Below are 23069 nucleotides of genomic sequence, written 5' to 3' on the forward strand. Positions count from 1 at the left end.
AATCATCGTCGTAAATCTCATTAATGTGCCAGTCTATAAATAACCATAGCAACCTGATAAAATTGCTTTACTTAATTCGGAAGACAGGTTTTAGCATAATAAGACATGCAGTATAATCTGCAAATACATGGACCCACGTATATGGAGCTCTTAACAATGCTGCCGTCAAAGATCTCTCTCTATACAACCTCTCTGCTGTCTTTAAAAGGGGTTATCTAGTGCTACTAAAACATGGCCACTTTCTCCCAGAGACAGCACCACTCTTGTCTCCAGGTTGGGTGCAGGTTTTGTAGCTCAGTTCCATTGAAGTGAATGGAGTAGAAAGGGGTTATCCAGCGCTACTAAAACATGGCCACTTTTGCGCCACTCTTGTCTGCAGATTGGGTGGGGTTTGGAACTCCATTAAAGTAAATGGAGCTTAATAGCAAACCACACCTGAACTGGAGACAAGAGCGGTGCTGTCTCTGGAAGAAAGTGACTGACAACACTTACCAGCACAGTCAGCCACTACAGGTCTCATCTATGACCCTCGGAGTTTACTACTGGACATCCATCCAGATACTCCATATAACTACTGCAGCTAAGTTATCTGTTTATCGTTACAGACATATATTTTATATTATTGGTTTATTGTCTGCATGTATTTTTTAGTATAGGTTGCAGCTATCCTGGATTGCGACATAGGGGCCTTATCCTGCATGGCTCTTATATATGGATGATAGGGTCATGGTGTGGCGTCTTGTACCCTTATATATACCCTCTGTATGGGCTGACATATCTATCATTGTATCAGGTTATCTGCGTTTTTTCGAGGTTTCGCTTTCAATTCGAAGTGTGTATATATCTAGTACGCTGCCAATGCTTTATCATAGCACTATTTAGGTTATGTTCCCTGATGAACCTGGGGCATCTCTCAGGGGAAACGCGTTGGAACAAGTATAAAATTTTTTACATTCTATCTAATAGCGTAATTGTGGTATAGTAGACGTGATATCCACACGTATAGTAGACGTGATATCCACACGTCTTTGTACATTTGTATATATTTGTGTTATATTTTACACACGTCACAATACACATTTTTTGTTTGTCCGTTTAGGCTAGGTTCACACTGCGTTTTCAGCATCCGTTTAACGGATCCGTTTTTTTTAACGTCCAGAAAAATAGGGTCAGCAACGTTTTTTTGTCCGTTTTGGTCCGTCAAAAAAAACGGATCCGTTTTTTTTTATAATGGAAGTCAATGGAAAAACGGATGCACACAAATGAATCCGTTTTTTCCAATCCGTTTTTTATGCGTTTTTTTCAAAAAACGGATGCGTTAAACGGATGCTGAAAACGCAGTGTGAACCTAGCCTTATTATGTTTTCCTGGGCACTTTAATAGAGTAGGGACTGTCTCCGTGGTTGGGGCCACCCTGTTAAGGAGGTGGGTACCCCAAAAGGTAGGGAAAGACTGCATCTAGGAGAACAGGGCCCACTTAACCTGTGTCTTTCCCCCTTACTTACCAGCATCTGTTATACATCTCAACACCACCTCCCTGCTCTACATGTACAGCACTTCTTATGTTTATACAACATTGATGAGTATATGTGTGATTTTCGTGAGGCGAATCCCTCTTTTAGATGGTTTATAATAAAAATTATTTTTTAATGCCATTAGACTAACGGTGGTGTCTTTTCTTCTGTGATACTATAATAGTAAATACCACTGGGTCGACCCTATCCTAGGTAACAGACCTGTAGACTTTTCTGTATTTTGGAACATATCTGGAAGAAAGTGGCCATGTTTTTGTAGCACTGGATAACCCCTTTAAAGAGTTAGCAATAAATGAATAAATAAATAAATAAATAATTAAATAAATAAATAAATAAATAAATAAATAAATATCATCATCATCGGCTTAACATTGTGCATTCATTACTTTCATCATACATTCATATGATAATTCACAGGCAATTGTTTAACTCTTTCACGACCTGGGGTCATTGATGCCTCAATGCCCAGGTCGTTTTAGCATATCAACTTATGGGATCATAATGATCCTATAAGCTGATGTCTCTGTGTCTGCTATGTCTCTTCTGTCCCTTGCCGATGTTGCAATCTTTTGACAGCGGCAGGGAAGAGAGGGGAGGGGGCAGAGCTCACGGCCGTGCACTCTGCCTTCCCTCCCTTCCTCCCCCAGCCGGCCTCCATAGCCAGGAAACCACAGTTTCCATGGCTAACATTGGGGCTCTGCGATCACTTCGCAGAGCCCCGATGGACACCGGCAGAGAATTCTCCCCCTGTAGAGGGAGAATTCTCTGTCTGGAGCCCTAATGATGCTCTGGTTGTGCTGACCGCAGTATCTATAGGGTTAACTATTAACACGCTCCGGTGCTGAGATTTGCGGCGGATCACTGATAGCCGGGACCCGCTGTGGATGACACAGGCGCAGCTCCTGTTAATTTAATTGGATCGACGGGAGGGGGTTAAAGAGGTTTCCTAAATATGGCAAGAATCGTGATCAATAATCAATAATCAATACGGCCATGCCTCCTAAGACCATAGGAAAACAGTTGATGTTCATGGGGAAGGTGACACAAGTTGCCCAGTTCTCATGCAATGGCCAATATAGAGGTAGTGTTATGTGCGGCCATTACAATGAATAATCATCCATAGATGACACAGGCCAACCTGAGTCTGACATTAACCACAACTCCCAACTTGTGGGTCACTCTAGAAAAATTTTACTGACATGACTGATACTTTTTATTTGAAGGATGCAATCACACATACAGATCTGCTGCAGATTGGTGCAATCACACATCCAGGATCTTCTGCAGATTGATGCAATCACACATACAGGATCTGCTGCAGATTGATGCAATCACACATACAGGATCTGCTGCAGATTGATGCAATCACACATACAGGATCTGCTGCAGATTGATGCAATCACACATACAGGATCTGCTGCAGATTGATGCAATCACACATACAGGATCTGCTGCAGATTGATGCAATCACACATACAGGATCTGCTGCAGATTGATGCAATCACACATACAGGATCTGCTGCAGATTGATGCAATGACACACATAGGATCCACTGCAGATTGATGCAATCCCAAATACAGGATCTGCTGCAGATTGATGCAATAACACATACAGATCTGCTGCAGATTGATGCAATCACACATCCAGAATCTGCTGCAGATTGATACAATCACACATCCAGGATCTGCTGCAGATTGATGCAATCACACATACAGGATCTGCTGCAAATTGATGCAATGACACACATAGGATCTGTTGCAGATTGATGCAATCACACATCCAGGATCTGCTGCAGATTGGTGCAATCACACATACAGGATCTGCTGCAGATTGATGCAATCACACATCCAGGATCTGCTGCAGATTGATGCAATCACACATACAGGATCTGCTGCAAATTGATGCAATGACACACATAGGATCTGTTGCAGATTGATGCAATCACACATACAGGATCCGCTGCAGATTGATGCAATCCCAAATACAGGATCTGCTGCAGATTGATGCAATAACACATACGGATCTGCTGCAGATTGATGCAATAACACATCCAGGATCTGCTGCAGATTGATGCAATCACACATCCAGGATCTGCTGCAGATTGATGCAATGACACACATAGGATCTGTTGCAGATTGATGCAATCACACATCCAGGATCTGCTGCAGATTGGTGCAATCACACATCCAGGATCTGCTGCAGATTGATGCAATTACACATACAGGATCTGCTGCAGATTGTTGCAATCACACATACAGGATCTGCTGCACATTGATGCAATCACACATCCAGGATCTGCTGCAGATTGATACAATCACACATACAGGATCTGCTGCAGATTGATGAATTTAGATATATTGATATGTGCAAATTTGCATCAGATCCTGTATGTGTGATGCATCCTTAGGTCCCAGTCACACATCAGTAACCTTGTCTGTATTTGTGGACCTGTAACCACCGACAGGATTACAAATGTTTCAGTAACTGTCCTCATATGCAGGGACCCACTGTCATATAGGTGACCCGGAGAGCAGAATGGCTTAATCATTGTTTTGTAGCACAAATCATGTCCCCAAAACGGATTGGTAACACCTATAGATGTGTGTATGGGGCTGTATGATCTGCATGTGTGACATGATGTGTGAAAGGGGAATAATGTCACATGATTCATCTGAATATAACAATTTCTAGGATTCAACTTGCACCACATGATAAAATAATATGCAGATTTGGGTCTATTATACAGTAAGGGTTTATTAATGCAAATCTAGTTCATAGTTCAAAAAAGGGATATGTAAGGGACAACGAGGGACAGAGGGACTGGGCTCAAATGTAGGGACTTTCCCTCCAAAAGAGGGATACTTGGGAGGTATGCATTAATATCCACTGTGTGTGAGAACTTCCTTGTTCATCTCTGCCATGGTGCTATGGTTCCAAAAAACCTAGAGGGAACAATCTGCTGGAAGATATTATTATGTTGCATTCATAGGCTTCCTGTACATAGTATATCTGCACAGAGCTGAGATAATGGAGTGGGACCTGACTCACTAAATGATCCAGCACAACACTAATGGAGGAACCAGATCGGCGCTCGTTTACTGGGCCTATTCCACGTCCCAATAATCGTTTAGCGAGGGCTGCAGGGACATTGTTACCGATGTCCTTGCAGCCCTTGTTTAAACACCATACATTAACTACACATGTTGCAGATCTTCTCCTGCGCTCCTTCTTCCACCTGTCCCGCGCGCAGCAGCGGTCCTGGCCAGTGGTTGGCTGCGCGGTCTGTCAGCTCAGACAGGCCGCACCAAAGCTGCTGCTGCACACAGGACCGGGAGGAAGAGGAAGAGCAGGAAAAGACCTGCAACATGCTTAGGTAAAGCATGGTGCTTGTGAAAACGTCGATCACCCGCCTCGCATCGCTATTCCACGCAGCGATGCGCGGTCGGTGCCCAATGATTTTAGGATTCAACCTAAATAAGCGATCAGCCGATGACACGATCATCAGCTACTCATTTGTCTCTATTCCACGGAGGCTCTTTCAATGCTTAGCGACTGCCAAATATCCTTGTATGAGTATGCGGCACAAAGATTGCTGTCAATGGGACCGCCCACTGGACCCTTAAAGGGGTAGTTCACAGAAAAAAATTCTTTCAAATCAACTGGTGCCAGGAAGTTACATAGATTTGTAATTTACTTCTGTTTAAAAATCTCCAGTCTTCCAGTACTTATCTGTTGTTGTATGTCCTACAGGAAGTGGTGTAGTCTCCCCAGTCTAACACAGTGCTCTCTGCTGCCACCTCTGTCCATGTCAGAAACTGCCCAGAGCAGGAGAGGTTTTCTATGGGGATTAGCTGCTGCTCCGGACAGTTCCTGACATGGACAGAGGTGGCAGCAGAGAGCACTGTGTCAGACTGGAAAGAATACACCACTAAGACATTAAGCAGCTAAAGTACTAGAAGACTGAAGATTTTTTAAAAAACGTAAATTACTAATCTCTTGCACAAGTTGATTTAAAAAACAAAAACAAAATTAGGTGAACAACCCCTTTAATCTTAGAATTAATGAAATTAAAAATTATGCAAAACATTTTCCCAAAAAACCTACATACAGTAAATCAATCCAGACCAACATGATACCACTAGACCAGACACAAACTTTAACACGACAGGTTCCCTTTAACCCATGTAAACCATCGCACAGGAATTCATCACTTAGTCACTTTTTTATTTTTATTTTCTTTTTAAAATCCACTAATAAATTCTGAATTGTAAAGTCTGAAAACGTTTTTCAAGAAGGACTTAATGGATGCAATAACAATGCTGTACCACTGTTGATTCGTGATCCCGACAAATCTGCTGACCTTTGAGGTGCGGAATCTTTTTCATATTGCTACAGAGTCGCTTTGAAGATATTATAACATACAGATAAAAAAAAAAAGAAATATATGAAGGCCGATAAGGGAACATTCCCATCTACATGAATGTACATAATAAAATGTTTACCTAGAAGAGTGCGGAGAGGAGTGGTACAGCATTTCTGACATAGTGGAGCATCCTTTCCTTGATCCCCCAGAGATATCAGCACTACAATTATTTTAATATTCGGATACAAGTGGATAAAAGAGTTGAGGTATTAGGCACAGAAGTGACAGTGTGATAGAGCGTGTTATTATTTCTCGACTCCAGTAGTGCTGATCAGGGCACTCCTGCAGGAAATTACATTCTAAGCCAGATAGTGCCACCATTTGCATCGATAGAAGGTGAGGATTAACCACATACAATGCAAAAAGCAAAATCAATGAAAGGATATGGCCGGAGACTGGAATTACTGAGCAGGACAATGGCAGGAAAAGAGAGAAAGACTTCTGATGCAAAAAAAAAAAAAAAAAGATTAATTCTATTATACGGGGATTTTAGTGGCTAAAGCCATGCATTCTGTCCGGGATTGGGAAAAAATAAAAAATACAAGGAGCACATACAGTTAACTAGCATGTATATGAGCAGGATTCATACATAAAGATGGATAAAGATTACCTTAACTTCTTGAATTACTTTACCTCTGTAATTGTGTATCTCCTGATCTCCTATGTATTATGGGATATGTGGAGTCAACCTTTTCCAACACCTGCCACTAGTGCCGGATCGGAGAGGGTCCGAGAGGAGGGGAGGATGGATTCTTGGGGTTTAGCCTTGTAAAATAATGTGTATGATTGTATATTTCTACTTTTGTGTGTTTTTGCTTTTTCTCAGTAAATACAATATTAAACAAAAAAAAAAGGGTAATAAAATAATGGGAGGCATCAAAAGAGGCCGAGATGCTGAATTGCCTCTTTATAAGTCAATGGTCAGACCACACATGGTATATACTGTATACAGCACCGGGCACCGATAAATAGGAAAGAGACAGCTGAACTGGAGCGTGTTCAGAGGAGGGAGACCAAGGTCATTAAGGGAATGGGGGGGTGTGGGGGGGGGGGGGGGGTTACAGTACCAAGACAGGTTATCCATCTTGGGGTTATTTAGTCTTAAATGAGATCTGATCCCAATGTACAAATATATGATTGGACAGTACAGAGATCTTTCTAGTGATCTTTTTACTCCTAGATCTGTGACCATGACAAGGGGGCATCCTCTACATCTAGAGGAAAAAAGATTTCACCACCAGCACAGACGCGGGTTCTTTACTGTACGAGCAGTAAGACTATGGAACACTCTGCCACATGATGTTGTCATGGCCGATTTATTAAATAATTTCAAGGGAGGCCTGGATGCTTTTCTTGAAAAATATAATATTACAAATTATGGGCACTCAATGACATGTGATCCAGGGATTATTCTGATTGCCATTTTTGGAGTCGGGGAGGAATTTTTCCAAGGCAGTAGGTGCAGGTCTTTACAGTGACAGTAGGTGCAGGCATTACAGTGACAGTAGGTACAGATAAAGAAAGATTAAAAAAATACAAAAGTAGAAGGGATATCATAAGCTTAAATCTGCAGATGAAACCTCCATTGACCTGCTACAGTTATGGGAAACTGTGTTCACTGGCAAATGTCTCCTACAGTGGTAATAAGTATGTAGTATTATATGGTAATGAGCAGCAGTCTAATGAGACAGTTCCAAGTCCTATGAATAATGGACGCCCTGTCTCCAGGCAATCACAAGTGGTTCACCCAGTGGATAATAGTTTGCTTTATATACAGAAAAATAAAAGTAATCCCCTTATTAGAAATCAGACATTGTATTTCATGTACTTTTGTAATTTATTTTTATACTGCAATCCCTTATTAGAGTATCTGTCCTGTGATTACTGCACTTACATAGAGAGTGTTCTTTTTGTTTTTGCATGTCAGCATGTGGTTCTATGTATGAGCAGCTATTGGCAACTATGTAGTACAGTTGTGTCCTCACCTTTCTTCATGAGTTACCATAACTCAACAGGTGTATGGATCAACACAATATGGTTATTGGTTGAACTTGGACTTTTGCCTTTTTTTTTTTTTTTTTTTTACCTTATTATTAACTATAAAAAGATAGTGATTTCACAACACTCCAAAAATAGATGTGTATACTATATTTGTTTATGGGGATATGATTTGCCTTTTCCAGAATATCACAATATTGTATATGTACTGAATTTGTAAAATGAGAAATTGAAATACCTAATTTAACTCAAGGAAAGATAAGGATGGACACATCTGAAGATACTGTTCGGAGGTCTTCAGAGCAAGAATAACGGCCTGCAGTATTGCAATAAATCACTCATTCTGCTTGGTCATGGTAGGTTCAACAAGTCATATGGGCATCCTGCATTCACAGAATTGGTGGTCTGATGACACTATGCCCATTTATTGAAGGGTTGAGGGGGTACTCCGTCGTAAATCTTTTTCTTTCAAAGCAGTTGGTTTCAAAAAGATATCTAGATTTGTAATTTACTTCTATTGAAAAATATATTTTCAGTCTGACACAGTGCTCTCTGCTGCCACCTCTGTCCATGTCAGGAACTGTCCAGAGCAGCAGAAAATCCCCATAGAAAACCTCTCCTCCTCTGGACAGTTCCTCAGGAGAGAGAGCACTGTGCCAGACTGAAAAGAATACACTATTTACAGCAGGATATACAGAAGCTGATAAGTATAGGAAGACGTGAGATTTATAAATAGAAGTAAATTACAAATTTGTATAACTTTCTGAAAACAGTTGTTTTGAAAGAAAAAGATTTTCACCAGAGTACCCCTTTAATCTGCTGCCATTCTATTATAGTCAAATTTCTAATGTAGATAAATTCATTCTATAAACTAGTATTTAAAGGTGAGAATATACAAAGAGATCTAAAATCCTAAAGCTGGAAACTAGAGATGAGCGAACCGGGTTCGGGTTCGAGTTTATCCGAACCCGAATGATCGGCATTTGATAAGCGGGGGCTGCTGAACTTGGATAAAGCTCTAAGGTTGTCTGGAAAACGTGGATACAGCCAATGACTATATCCATGATTTCCACATAGCCTTAGGGCTTTATCCTACTGCCGATTGTTCGGGTTCGGATGGACTCGAACCCGAACCTGGTTCGCTCATCTCTACTGGAAACGGATCATTTTACAGATTAAAAAAAATAGCATATAGAAACATTTTAGTATTAATCAAAATATTATTTTAGGAAAAATTGGTTTCATTGTTGTAAATCCCATTCATGTCCTGCATGGGATTCAATACCATAGTTTTAGTGTCCTCAGTCCTTGGCAAACTGGGACTTGTGAATCCATGACAGCACAGTCTGCTCTGCTACATAAGCGACTGTGTTGGAGAAGACATAATATAACAACAACAAAAAAAATACGTCAATCGGTCTACATTAATGCTAACTTCTCCTCTATCTCGCTCGGGCTTCTCCTATTCCGATGGTGAACTGTGGTCATATTTAGATGCAGAACCCATAGAGCTATTATATCTGTATGAACGAGCCTTTCAAGAGAAACCGAGACTATGAGCTACACTTAAGGAGTCCATGTATAGATACGTACATAATACAGCACATACGCAAGGCACAAAGTGTTTCCTTTGCATACATTAAGTCATCCTCTAGATGCCGAGCGTTTGCTGGAATCTTATTCTTCAGTCTCGAGAAGAACATAATGTTACGTGCTACAAAAAGTGAGGAACACTACAGGTTTTGGCTGTGACTTTGTGTGTAATAAATAGCTCAGAAAAAAAATGGCATTTAAGCTAGTAAGTGTGCTAAAAGATGCAAGCTGTTCTTTTAAGGTGGCCCATCCTCCCTCGCTGAGAGGGTTCACCAGCATTCTGACCTCTATGAAACGAACAGCTTGCTAGAAAAACATATTTTAATTAGATGAGTTTTAATTATAGTTAATCGCCGGTGCCAGCGACGCCTTGGACGGCCGTGGTTGTTAAAATCAGATCGAATGATACTTTGTGATGCTGTTTACAGCGAGGAAATGACTACAGATTTAAGGTAGCGAGCAGACATTCTCCCTGGATGTGCCACTTGGAGATGAGCTAAGTCAAACATTATTACAAGTCTTTCCACACTGACAAGCTTGAGGTTGTGTCTGAGCGTTTCTGTAACCATCAAGCTGTAAAAGCTATGGACACAAATACATATAGTCTGAGGCTAGCCGCCAAATGTCACATGGCCTCTAGAGGTCACTATCCCTTATTTCTAAAAATACACAAAGTGAATGGAGACTATGCATATTATTGTAGATCTATGTACAGCACCTATCACATTAGTGGGGTCAGTCTATTGCAGCCCATAGCACAGGCAGCCAGTACTAAGATCATGCAAAGTGTACAGAATTATTGTCTGAGAAAGTACAAGTGGCGCAAATCAACAATATGATATCATTCCCATCATAAGGCAGTGTTTCCACAATGTAAAAATAAGGGCAAAAATTGGCTTCGGTTGCAAAATAGTGGACATTATTACCATCGTGATCATAAATAATGACCCTTGTTTTGCAACAACTTCGGGGGATTAACTAGAAAGGGCTGGGCCCCATAGCAAACCTTTGATTGCCCCCCATTCTATTGTAGGTTATGGCCCTGTTTGTTAGCCCTCAACCCAGTAGATAACATATGTAAGGCATATCCCCCGATACCCCCCCCCCAAATGTAGACATTTCCCCTAATGTTCCCCATGGTAGGCATCTTCCCCCATATCCCTCCAGTACAAAAGTGTCCCCCAAAATAAATATCTCCCCTTTCCCCCCAGTAGATAGTGTCCCCCATGGTAGACATCTACTTCAGTAGTATGACGACAGCTCAGGAGGCTCAGTGTATTGCAGGGATGGGCCCCCTGATGGGGTGTGCCCTGTAGCAGCCGCTATGGCTGTTAAAGTGGTAGTTTGCCCCTGATCAAAATTATTTGCCCTTATTTTTACATTGTGGGAAATAGCCTAAAACGATTATCCATGGGTAAAATCCTGTCTTGCTGAAAAGAACAGTTTAGGCCCCTCTCAGAGAAGACAGAAAGTGATCTCCTTTGTATTATCTCACCACGATACTTTTATTTTCAAATGAAGGCAGTCTGGCCATCAGGAGCTAACAGCATGACCGGCCACAGGACCCCCCCCCCCCCCCCCCCCCCCAGTGAATTGCTGCTATCACCATTGGAAGCCATAGTGGATTGCATGATTTCTTGTTTAGGCTGGCTTTGCGCTTTTTTTTTTTTTTTTTTTTTTCAAACAATTTTTGCAGAAAAAGGGATGGAAAAACAGATGAACCATGTTTTTGTGTACATTAAAAAATGTTCTTTGTTCCTTTTTTTTTTAATGGAAGTCAATGGAAAAATAGATCAAAACTAATGCACACAAATTCATCCCCTTTTCCATCTGTTTTTTTTGTAAAAACTAATGAAAAAAAGACGGATAAAAAAAAAACGTAGTGTGGACCCAGCCTTGGGTTTTATGTACACATCTGTACATCAGTTTATGTCCCATTGTCTAGGATACCTGTATTCTCCCTCTGCTTATTCCATAAGGCACAGATTTAACATTAGAACAGTCTCAGTCAAATTTACAATACTCTTTCTGAAATTTTGCCAATAGCCATTAGCCGCTATCAATGTTTTCTTCCTTAAGTCCTCCACTGCATTGTATTCATATAAAATTAATTCGTACAAGGGCATCATCTCGAAATGGGCATATGACTAATGTTGATATTTTGTAAATAATACATCAACAATGATCAAACTAAGCAAAGTGCTCCTATAAAATTAGGACTGTCCCAGACCAAAGTCTGGCCAAAATGGTAAAATTATTCTTAGTAAACTTTCACTTAAAGGACAAGTCTGGCCATTTCTAAAAGCAGTCAGCCTGCAGGGGAGGGGGGAAATTCATTAGAAGTAACAGCAAACCTCTCCATGTGTCTGCAGTGAGTGGCCCCAGGGCCCCCTGGTGGGCTATGGGATTTCTGGGGTGTCCACAACAAGACCCAGCTAATGGACTGGCTGCTCAGCCAGTCAGTGACTGGGGCAAGACGCCACTCCAGTCACTGATTGGCTGAGTGGCCAGTCCATCAGCCGGATCAGGCATTTTCCTGAAAATGACGTCCATGTCTAGTCTCGCGGCTCACCACAGGTATGGGGGAGGTAAGTTCCTACTTGTAATGAATCCCCCCCCTGCAGGCTGACGGCTTTTAGAAATCGCCAGACTTCTCCGTCAGAGACCTAGAATTTTTTGGTAACAGTTGAAATGTAACATCAGGTGTTATTTTTCGAGCGACCAAATGGATTGAGACTATGCTGTCCAATATCAAAAGTGTGCCCAGATGTAAATCGGAACTAGAAAGGATTAATTCATATATCTTGTTAAAGGGGAACTATCAGGGGGTTAGACGAATCTAGCCTGCTGATATTTCTTTATTGCACAGAAGATGCCGAAGAGAAAGTTATGTCTCTTACCTTCCTCCTCGACGCTGTTTCAGTGCTGTTCCCTTAGAAAGGGGTGGCTGGGGGCAAATGGCCGATATGGGGCTGGGCAATGCTCCTAACGCACCCCCCCCCCATTGCTCCTTACAGTCTCATCGGACTGTGGAGCACATGGAATGGCACTGAGGATGAAGGTAAGAGACACACCTTCCTCCTCTGCTTCTCCCTTGCAATAGGGGACATATCAGCATGTAAGATTCATCTAACCTACTGATAGTTCCGCTTTAAATCCTTAAAAAAAAACACAGATATAAAAACATTGAAACACGTTAGCAGGTATCATGGTTTTCAATCTAAATTTGTGTCCTTTCGGACCTGTCTTTGTGGCAGATTCCCTTTAGAGGATACAATATAATTATTGTGCAGTTTCCAGGCTCCTCCCTGCTTATAAATATAATAAAGTATGTTTCTCCACTTGATGGACTGAGATCATACGCTTCCATTAACCTCATTTCCTACTTTTAATACTTATCTTTCCAACCCAAGACCACATTAAAAAGCGATATTTATGCATCAGCAGTCATGGGTAACATTCACCGGTGACAATTAGGAGCTCTGATCAAATCTATTCTTCTCTATCCTCTGAAATGAAGCAGACCGCAGCCTGGCCTGCTCAGTCACTAACCTTGGGAGAGAACTGGTTAAATTGTATCGGCTGGCATATTTGGGGCTATCTAACGCAAATGTGACACGTAACAGTTTACATGTCCTGAGCAGCTGATCAACTAATTTACCGATTACTGCCTCTATTGGAAAGAATGCTTTGCATTGCAAATGTAGCACTTTCCCTGTTACCCTGTAATTATGCGGCTGATAACAAACGAGACCTGGTGGTCACATGTTCGGCTTCATGTATTGATCGAGGACGATTCATGCCTATTTGTAAATGAACCTAATAACCATGTGCCGCACAACCATTTAAATAATTCTTTATTAAGCCCCAGATAAGAGTGAGCATGGACACAGGGGCTTGTGCGATATTCCGCCTATAAATCCGGCTTTGCTAGGAAATTATATATTTGACCTTTTCACAAACAGAAGAATATTAATGTCAGCAGATCTTTATTCCAAGGGACAATCCCAGTTTATCAAGATTCCTCCTGGGGAAACTTTATGCCAAGTTTTCAGCGCTGACTGACTTCTCAATAGAGTAGCTCTATTGTTTCATAGCGTAAAAGCAATTTTTAAGTCTATTTTTGTAAAAGAGAGAAGAGGAAATATACAAGAAATGTCCGTGTTTATGGGGGGGGGGGGGGGGGGGGGGCATCTATGTTGCCGGAAGCCACTGGACATAGAATTTCTTTTCTTACTGATAGCATTTAATAGCAGCTATTCCATAGTAGCTTAATCTAGCTGACTTGTGTTATACTCCCTAGATAAACTTCAGAATGTAGATGCCCATTATTCTGCATTATTTCTATTCCTGTCCTTCTTGATATGAGGGGTACTCCTGTAAAAATCGTTTTCTTTTACATTAACTGGTTTCAGAAAGTTAAATAGATCTGTAATTTACTACTATTTAAAAATTTCAAGCCTTCCAGTACTTATCAGCTGCTGTATGTCCTACAGGAAGTAGTGTATTATTTCCAGTTTGACACAGTGCTCTCTGCTGCCACCTCTGTCCATGTCAAGAACTGTCCAGAGCAGGATTTGCTACTGTTCTGGACAGTGCCTGACATGGACAGAGGTGGAAGTAGAGAGCACTGTGTCAGACTGAAAAGAAAACAACATTTCCTGCAACACAGACAGCAACAGATAAGTACAAGTACTTGAGATTTTTAAACAGCAATAAATTACAAATCTATTTAAATTTCTGAAATCAGTTGATTTTTTTTAATGTTGGCAGCTTATACAAATAGGCCACGTTCACACAACGTATGTTTTGCATAAATGATGGCCGTTTGAAACAATGGCTGTGATTTATGTAAACCATACATTGTCTGTGAATGAATGGAATCCCGTCCGGAGCGTATACACACAGATTCCAACCGGCCACGCGAAAAACTGACATGTCAGTTTTGGGCGGCCACTATTCATTGAATAGCGGCCGCACAGACATGTCATTTCACACAATGGAGTGTGCAGCTCTGGCTGCACTCTCCATTGTGTGCTATGGCGGATTGGGATGTGGGCGCACACGTGTGCACCCACATCCCAATTCAACAGAATTGTAGATCAACTGGCCACTACTGCAGTACTGGCCGGGATTATTTTCTCTGACACCGGCCGTTCTGTGACACGGCTGAGTCACAGAACGGCCAGTCTCAAACCATGTGTGGACATGGCCATATTCATTAAGGCTTTATATGTGGGCTGCTTGATATGTTATATACTGTAGCAGCCAATACTATGTTAGGCTGACAAGAGAACATAGGGAGATAGAGGACTGGGTAGTGGAGACCACAAGGTGGTAGAGGCTCTAGGGCAATTACACGCCAGTCCCAATAATCTGGCTCTGCCTAAGTTATGTCAGTGTATGCATAGCAATAATGATATATCAGAGTGTGTTTGTTAAAATCATGTAGTACATTTATGTTCTTAAAATAGAAGATAGATATGTGTGTGGATATTTTTTGGGGGGTTTATATTGAAATTTTAGTTTGATCAAGAGTGTACACTGACATGCAGAGGCCTCATAGTAAAAATCAGGATGAAATCAATGATCCTTGTGTTTACACCTGTTCTTATCTGTACTTATGGCTTCCAGACCAAGGAATAATAATAAAATAATAAAAGAAGTCGCTTATGGCTATGTTCCCACATAGTATTTTTACTCAATATTTTGCAACCAAAACTAAAAGTGGATTGAAAACATGGAAAGACTTTGTTCCGACACTTTTGAACTTGAGTGGATTGATGTGGGGGTGGGTTGGCGGTGTTCTTTATCATATACATCTGCCTTCCTGTGAATAGAGAAGTCTTACTGGTGGGAAAATCCCATTAAACTCCTAGGCCATATGTCCTTGACTAGATTTATTGACATTCATTAAACACAGCCTCTGTCCTTAAAATTTGTACAAAACATTAAAGATAATCTAGTGTTTAAAGGAAAAGTCTGGGGTTGGATTTTTTATTTTTTTTTCAAAAGAGTCGGGGAGGATGTGGCTGAACATAACATGCACCCACCTCCCCAGCTCGAAGGTTGTCCTCCGCTTCGGTTCCCAGTACCCCTGCCACTTTCTGGTCTGAGTGTGGACTCGGGTCGTGGTATGTCAGGCCTGCTCAGCCAACTAATGTCCATAGCGGGGTCCCGTAGTACCGGGAACTGGGGCAGGCAATAGTGGACCCCATCACTGGAGCCGGGGAGGTAGGTGCATGTTGTCATGTTCAACCACCTATTCCCCGGCTCTTTAACCCCTTAACGACACATGACGGGTATACCTGTCATGCGGTCGTTATGGGGAAGCAGAGAGGGCTCCAGGCGTCAGCCCTCTCTGCATCTCGCGGTCCCCTGTTGCTATGTGCAGCCAGGGACCACAGGTATTAGCCGCCACGGTCGGCTAATTACCAATTCAAATACAGCTGTCAGAGCTGACAGCTGCATTTGAATACTGTATGTGGCCCCTTACCCTGGTATCTAGTGGGGGATCTCCCCCCCCCCCCCCCCCGCGTTCGAACGTCGAGGGGAGATCCGTTCTAATGAGGCTCGGTGCTCTGTTATATACACAGCATTGATCTCAATAGGACATCAGTGCTGTGTATATAGGAGTCCCCCAGGAGGCTTCATATTACTATATGTAAAAAAAGAAATAAACTGTTTTTATTAATAAATAACCCCCTCCCCTGATAAAAGTCAGAATTACCCCCCTTTTCCCATTTTATAAATAGAAATAAATAAATAAATAAACAAACATGTTTGGTATTGCTGAGTGCATAATAACCCAGAATATTAATTTATGTAATTCATGATCCCTCACGGTAAACCGCGTAAGCGCAAAAAAAATCCAAAGTGCAAAATTGAGCATTTTTGGTTGCATCAAATCCAGAAAAATTGGAATAAAAAGCGATCAAAAAGTTGCATATGCGTAATCAAGGTACCGATAGAAATAAAAGATCATGGCGCAAAAAATGACACCTCACACAGCCCCATAGACCAAAGGATAAAAGCGCTATAAGCCTGGGAATGGAGCGATTTTAAGGAACGTTTATTTTCTGTAAAAGGTTTTAATTTTTTACAAGCCATCAATTAATATAAAAGTTATACAAGTTGCATATTGTTTTAATTGTACTGACTTGAGGAACATATGTAACATGTCAGTTTTTCCATAGGACACATGGCATATATATTTTTTTGCTGGTTTCGCAGCATATTTTATGCAAAAATTCAGCCTATCATTGCAAATTACAATTAGTGATGCAAAAAATAAGGGTTTATGTGGGTCCGTAGGTGTAAAAATGCAACTGCTATGGCCTTATAGACACAAGGAGGAAAAAACGAAAACACAAAAACAAAAATTAGCCCGGTCCTTAAGGGGTCAAAAAAAAAAAAAAGAGGCTGGCCCCGGAGTCTTTCTTAAACCTCACCAGATACTGAGTAAAATAATGTCTCTCACATGGTAATAGTGGGGAGTATGTTGTACCTAGACATCTGTCTTACAGTGTGTAATTCAGTGGAGCCCTGTGCCACCTCGAAGTCCTCAGCGCTATTTAGAGAACCATTCTACATGTTCCTTACCACCTAAAGAGCGTAGGAAACCCTCTTTCAGTACTGTATGTAAAAATAGCAATTCAATCCTTGTGCCGCTATTGGGTAAATTCACCAATGAAAAGGAGAACAGGTAATAAAGAAAGACTCATATTAGAACTTTAAGATGCATGATTATATAATGTGACTCATTAGAGTTGCTGCTTTAATAAGACATATTCCTGTGCAGGAAAACCTACATTCCCGCTATCAGTGTCACACATCCGAATGGTAGGTGCGCCATTTGGAAAGCCGTTCTGTAATGTGTAGGTGGAGGTTACTTATTTAAAGGAAGGTGTCAACAGATAATTACAATTCTCTTCCTATTAATCTGTCTTACTATTCTCTTTCTCGAGTGTTATGGCACAGATAAAACCTATTTAACATTATTACAATAAGGGTAAAGACAGCGAAATATACTTAGAATAACTTGACCTTGAAAATTAACATTGAATGCAAATGCACATTATGTTATGTTAATGAATGGCCATATAATAATCAGTAAGGTTATATAACTTACAGTATTACTATATAGATTTCAACCTTCTTTTAATTACAACACAGAAGCTACAAATGCAGTGACCAGGGGAGGGGGGTGTCAGATGTTATGTGGGCGGGGTACGTTAGCCAAGGGTTGGTAAGTTTGCCCACCTAACCTCTTGTTCTGTAGGCACTTAAACAGTTAAAATCTTTTAGATAGAGGTATCAGGGTGTCTCTCTCTCTCTCTATATATATATATATATATATATATACACACACACACACACACACACACACATTGGTACTTTCACTGGTATAGAACTGATATAGTTGGTAGATGAGTGAAGATAAAATAACACTTCAGTTCTGGATACAGTAGATACTCTGAATAAAATAACCTTGAGGTGCGGAGCTGAGGCGGTTTGGGGGTCTGTGAACATTAAACCTGGGATCCTATACAGACAACATGGTACTCAGCTTGGGATGTAGGAAGAGAATACTGTATCCATGGGAATCAACATCCACCTGAGCTATCCTGTGGGCACTGAGTGACACACGATCAGGTATTACAGGCCCAACTGGTGGGAGAGCTAGCCATCAGGGGTACCCCTTTTGAATTCTAGCAGCTTGCAGTGGTCACTCGGCCTTTGCACTGGGCTTAACTACTGACTTGTACAGTACCTTAGTTAATCTTGTGTAGCAAACAGAGATAGAGGTAGAATCTCCTAAGCAGGCTCTGGGCATAAAGACTTGCTCATACAATACTCTGACTAGATCTGATCTAGGGCAAAGAGACAAGATAACCCACTGTGATAGGGCAGTGACCCCTGAGGTTGCTGGCTCAGGGATTGGTCAGGGTGAAGAACCAACAGACAGTGGCATAGAATACAAGAAAGACATCAGTTTACCCTTTGCATAGCTTACCTTCATCCATGCAAACAGTACAGTGACACCTGGTGGCAGGAGTAGCATTCTATGGGCTTTAGCCCAGAGCCTATATCATATAGTACCGACCTATCTGTGCTGATACAATTGCAGTGGGCACCTGCTCTGGGACCCCGCACAAACATTTGATAATTTCCCAGGACGCATATAAATCTTATTCTTTTCCATTGCCTAGTATATCTAATATATAAATCTCCAAAATGTGTTGTCCTACAAAATTATATGGTTTCAGGTTTCAAATGAAGCCCTGGATATAGAGTCCACGTTGTAAAACATTATGTATTTCAATGTATGCTACCTCCATACAGCCCAGTAATAAGGGTAAAGCTGATTCCATGTCAATCAATAAGGGGAGGGGGACATTGTAAGAAATTGGAGGTACATGGAGAAACTATAGATCTCAATTTTTTTCTATACTAGTTACTGTACCTGCCATCACACAGGATCTCAGCAAGTGTTGAGTCATTAGAAAAAGTAAGGAAGAACACATTTATAGCTCTGTTTTCTTGTCCACTTTATGGCAAATTGAGCTATTTTACCTGAAATTTTTCGGAACCATTTAGGTTTCTTGTCCCAGATGACAAAGAGATAATAAGCAGGAACTCCAGTCAGGGTAATTGCAAATCCGATCCCTGTGTTTATGGGGTCTGAATATAGTGATAAAGTCACCATAAACAAACAGGTGAAGGAAAATAATGCTGGTATAAAAATCGGCACCTGTAAAAAAGAACAAATAAAAAATAAGCACTTACCAGTAAATACCATGTTAAGATTGCATCCAATTCACACAGTCCCTTTTAACATATCCTAATTAAAGAGTAGGTTTAGGCTGTCCTCTCTCAGGGTAGCATAAACTAGTGACAGAGAAGTTGAACAGAATGATGTATCACTTACATTGTTCTGTGCAGCTAATCCAGAGATCTCCTCCTGAATAACATGGACAATAAGTAGTCCTCTCCATTATGTACATGAGCTCATTAGTCCTGGATATTCATGAGAGGCAGAAAACTCCTCCCACCAGCTGCTGATTGGCAGTTATCTATCCATGCTGTGTATAGGCAGTCACCTGTCAATCAGCAGCTGGAGGGCGGAGGGAGGGGTGTGGCAAGAATACTATTCTCCTGCATATTAGGAGAACAACTGAACAAAATTAAGTAATACACTGATCTGTTCAGCTTTTCTGTCACTAGTTTATGCTATCCTCAATAAAGGGGACATAATTCCCTTTAAATTCCCTTTAAATACTGTATGTATTACACTGAGGTATGTTTTACATGGTGGGTTTCATAAGTAAAGCTTGAGAATCACCCATGACCATTTTTTATTTTCTACTTTGTAAATACCAATAAAAAATAGAATTATGTTGACAATTGTGCCTACATATTGTATTATCTACACCGCCTGGTGTTGTACACTTTTTTTTTTATGGTCACACCACAGGCAGTTAACAAGGATAAAAATCACCCCATTAACAAGGCCAATAAGCCCATAAAATAATGCATAGTGTAAGTGAGTCTGAAGCTAAAACTATGTAAATATAATTCAGAATAATTCTAGCATAAATAAGCACAGTTTCTGGTAAACTAAGTTGGCATGCTTTTGAAATATTAGCCGAGAGTATCATCATTCAAACGCAGGTTTTGAACCACTGACGTACCGCGACTAAAGCTTGGATGAGAATATGCTAATATGGTACTTTCAACCATCTTATGCTAGAACATTTTATGACCCAGCAACGGTCATAAATCATTAAAAAAAAACTAAAATATTCATAAATAAAGCCTATTGCTGCTTACTTATAAAGAAGTATTCCGTTTTTTTCTGGAATATTCTCTGATACAACACAAAACTTGGTGTCAAGGCAGCAAACTTCCCAAAGCCATTGCCTAGAAGTGGTTAGCCATGTTGTCTAATACGGTTGCACGTACAGAATGCTGTATATTAGTTGGTGATACACAATCTTCCTCAATCTCCCATGACACTGGAAGCTTCCGTGTGGCGTATCAAGATTAATGTCAGTCAGACACAGAGGTGAGGGTACCTTGAAAGGGCGATGCATCTCAGGTCGTTTGTATCGTAGATAAATGAGTCCAAGAACAGCCAGGCCAATAAACAGCCACCGAGCGAAGCTGAGGAAATTCAGGAGGCTGTAGATATCCCCGGTGAACAGCATCACCATTGTTAGAGGATACTGCAAAAGAAGCCGTTATTTTTCCACAAAATCAATACGTTCTATTATTCATCTGTATGTTTGTTCAAATTGCTTATCTATAAATCGCTTTAAGTATATTTCTTTATCATTTGATCATTTTAAAGTGTTCGATCTATTATAGACAGCTGTCCTTCAGCAGAATACAGGGACCATTTTGCTTTGTTTACAAGGCAGTATTAGCATCAGTACCTGCGAGGCAGAATAGGAAAGAATAACTATAGGCGATGGGGGACATTTACTATGGAGTCTAAAATTTTTACAATTTTACAAATTTTAGTTGTTTTTTTTTTTACGCTGCCAAATAGGACTGATAAAACAAACTATTCATAAATTTTTGAATAGAATAGTCACAAAAAATTTTGCAATCAAATTCACCTAGTACTGACCAGACGTAGGCCTCCACCAGTCGCAAATGGTAAATTGAACACAAATGCAAATGAGGCTGTAAACAGTTTTGCCCTATTATGAGTTATCCCGTAACCACAAGGTAGGAAATAACGATTGCTGGTGGTCCGTCCTCTGGGACCCCACCCTAAGATCCTAAGAGCATTGACTATGGGGATTGCCCTGATTTACTATAAGGCTATCTTTACACTACGTAAGTTCTGTGGAAATCACAGCCGTTACGTAGTGCTGCAGGCTGAAGGGATCCTGGCCGGAGTGTATACACATGGTTTCAGTGAATAGCAGCTGCAGAAAACCCTGTCACCGCACACAGTAGAGCAAGCGGCTCAGGCCCCGTGCTCCATAGTGTGCTGTGGGGAGTTCTGATGCAGTCGCACACGGATGCGTCCACATCAGAACTAAGCGGCGGTAAAGATCATCCGGCCGGTACTGCAATACCGGCTGGGATGATCTTTTCAGAGACCAGCCATTCCATGACCTGGCCGGGTCACGGGACGGCCGGTCTCTTACAGCCAAAACAATAGCAGCTAACAAAAAATGTTGCATTCATTAGGTGAGCACTCCACTCTACCAGTGACTGGTGGCTGCCGTGTTTCTATACTAGCCCAGCTGACCTGTCTCATGATGCTGCCCTTAAACCATACAGTGAAGTCAGGAAACAAATCTGCAATTAATCCACCCAAATTTTAACTTTAAATGTCGTTAATACAGCATCAGAGCATCAGACATAACTAAATACTGGTGCCAGATGTGTTTTTCAATTGATGGAGCTGAAAGGTTGATTTTCATTGATGTCAATGTGTTGTAACCAGCATTTAGTAACAGGATATAGTTAACGCTCCAGCTATTGTAGTTTTCATTAGCCGTGCATCATGCATCAGTGAGGCTGAAGTGGGGCAACAGTATGATTATGATGATGCTTCACTGGATTCACATACTATTGTTATACTTGTATTTCAAATGAGAAGGATCCATTATTTTAGCTGGTAATGCAAAACTCATTTACAGAGGTAACAGAGCTGAATATGATAGGAAATGGGTTGGCAACCTGGAGGTCAAGGTTTTTTTGGTTTTTATTTTCTGACACAAAACTGTTGTTTGCTTCCAAATGTAACAGATAGAATGGTATAAGCAGCTGTGTGTTTGGATAAGGGGAGGAAAATGCATAATATGGAATTGCTCATTTACTAAATCCTTGTATGCAGATTTAGGCTATGTTCTCACACAGTATTTTACAACAAAAAAATAGAAGTGGATTTAAAGCACTATATTGCAGTGGATTTACATGGGAACTATCAGCAAAATAGATGAATCTAACCTGCTGATATATCCCTATTGTACATGGGACACCGAGGAGGAAGGTATGTCTCTTACTTTCCTCCTCGGCACTGTTCCTGTGCAGTTAACTGTTTAATCCTGGGGCCAGAGCAACATTATGACCACTGCCCCTCCCCCAGAACGCTGGATCTCTGGGGGTGGGGCAGTGCTCCTAACAGTGCTCTGGGCCAAGGAGTAAACTGCTAACTGCATGGGAACAGCGAAGAGGAGGAAAGTAAGGCTGGGTTCACACTACGTTTTTGCAATCAGTTTTGCAAAAAATGGATGAAAAACTGATGCCTTTGTGTGCATCCGTTTAGATCCTTTTTTTTTTATAATGGAAGTTGTCTGTTTTTTAAATCCGTTTTTTGCACAAACAGATGAAAAAAAAAAACGGATTGCAAAAACGTAATGTGAACCCAGCCTTAGAGACGTATCTTCCTCCTTGGTGGCCCGTGTACAATAGGGATATATCAGCAGGTTAGATTAGTCTATTCTGCTGATAGTTCCCCTTTAATGGTATTTTGTTTTGAAAATAATGGCAGTTT

The 23069-nt window shown here is 41.0% G+C and overlaps 1 protein-coding gene across 1 annotated transcript in view; it reads right to left on the reverse strand.

Annotated features, from left to right (window-relative positions):
* SLC7A11 (solute carrier family 7 member 11) overlaps positions 1-23069 on the reverse strand; it is a 184779-nt gene that overhangs the window by 17128 nt on the left and 144582 nt on the right. Inside the window, exons 11-12 of the mRNA XM_069976836.1 lie at positions 20629-20778; positions 19127-19304 (exon numbers count right to left, since the gene is read on the reverse strand). Of these exons, the coding sequence (XP_069832937.1) occupies positions 19127-19304; positions 20629-20778 (328 nt within the window). The remainder of the gene's footprint in view (positions 1-19126; positions 19305-20628; positions 20779-23069) is intronic.

The sequence above is a fragment of the Dendropsophus ebraccatus genome, chromosome 7 (genome assembly GCF_027789765.1).
Source record: "Dendropsophus ebraccatus isolate aDenEbr1 chromosome 7, aDenEbr1.pat, whole genome shotgun sequence".
NCBI classification, from domain to species: domain Eukaryota; kingdom Metazoa; phylum Chordata; class Amphibia; order Anura; family Hylidae; genus Dendropsophus; species Dendropsophus ebraccatus.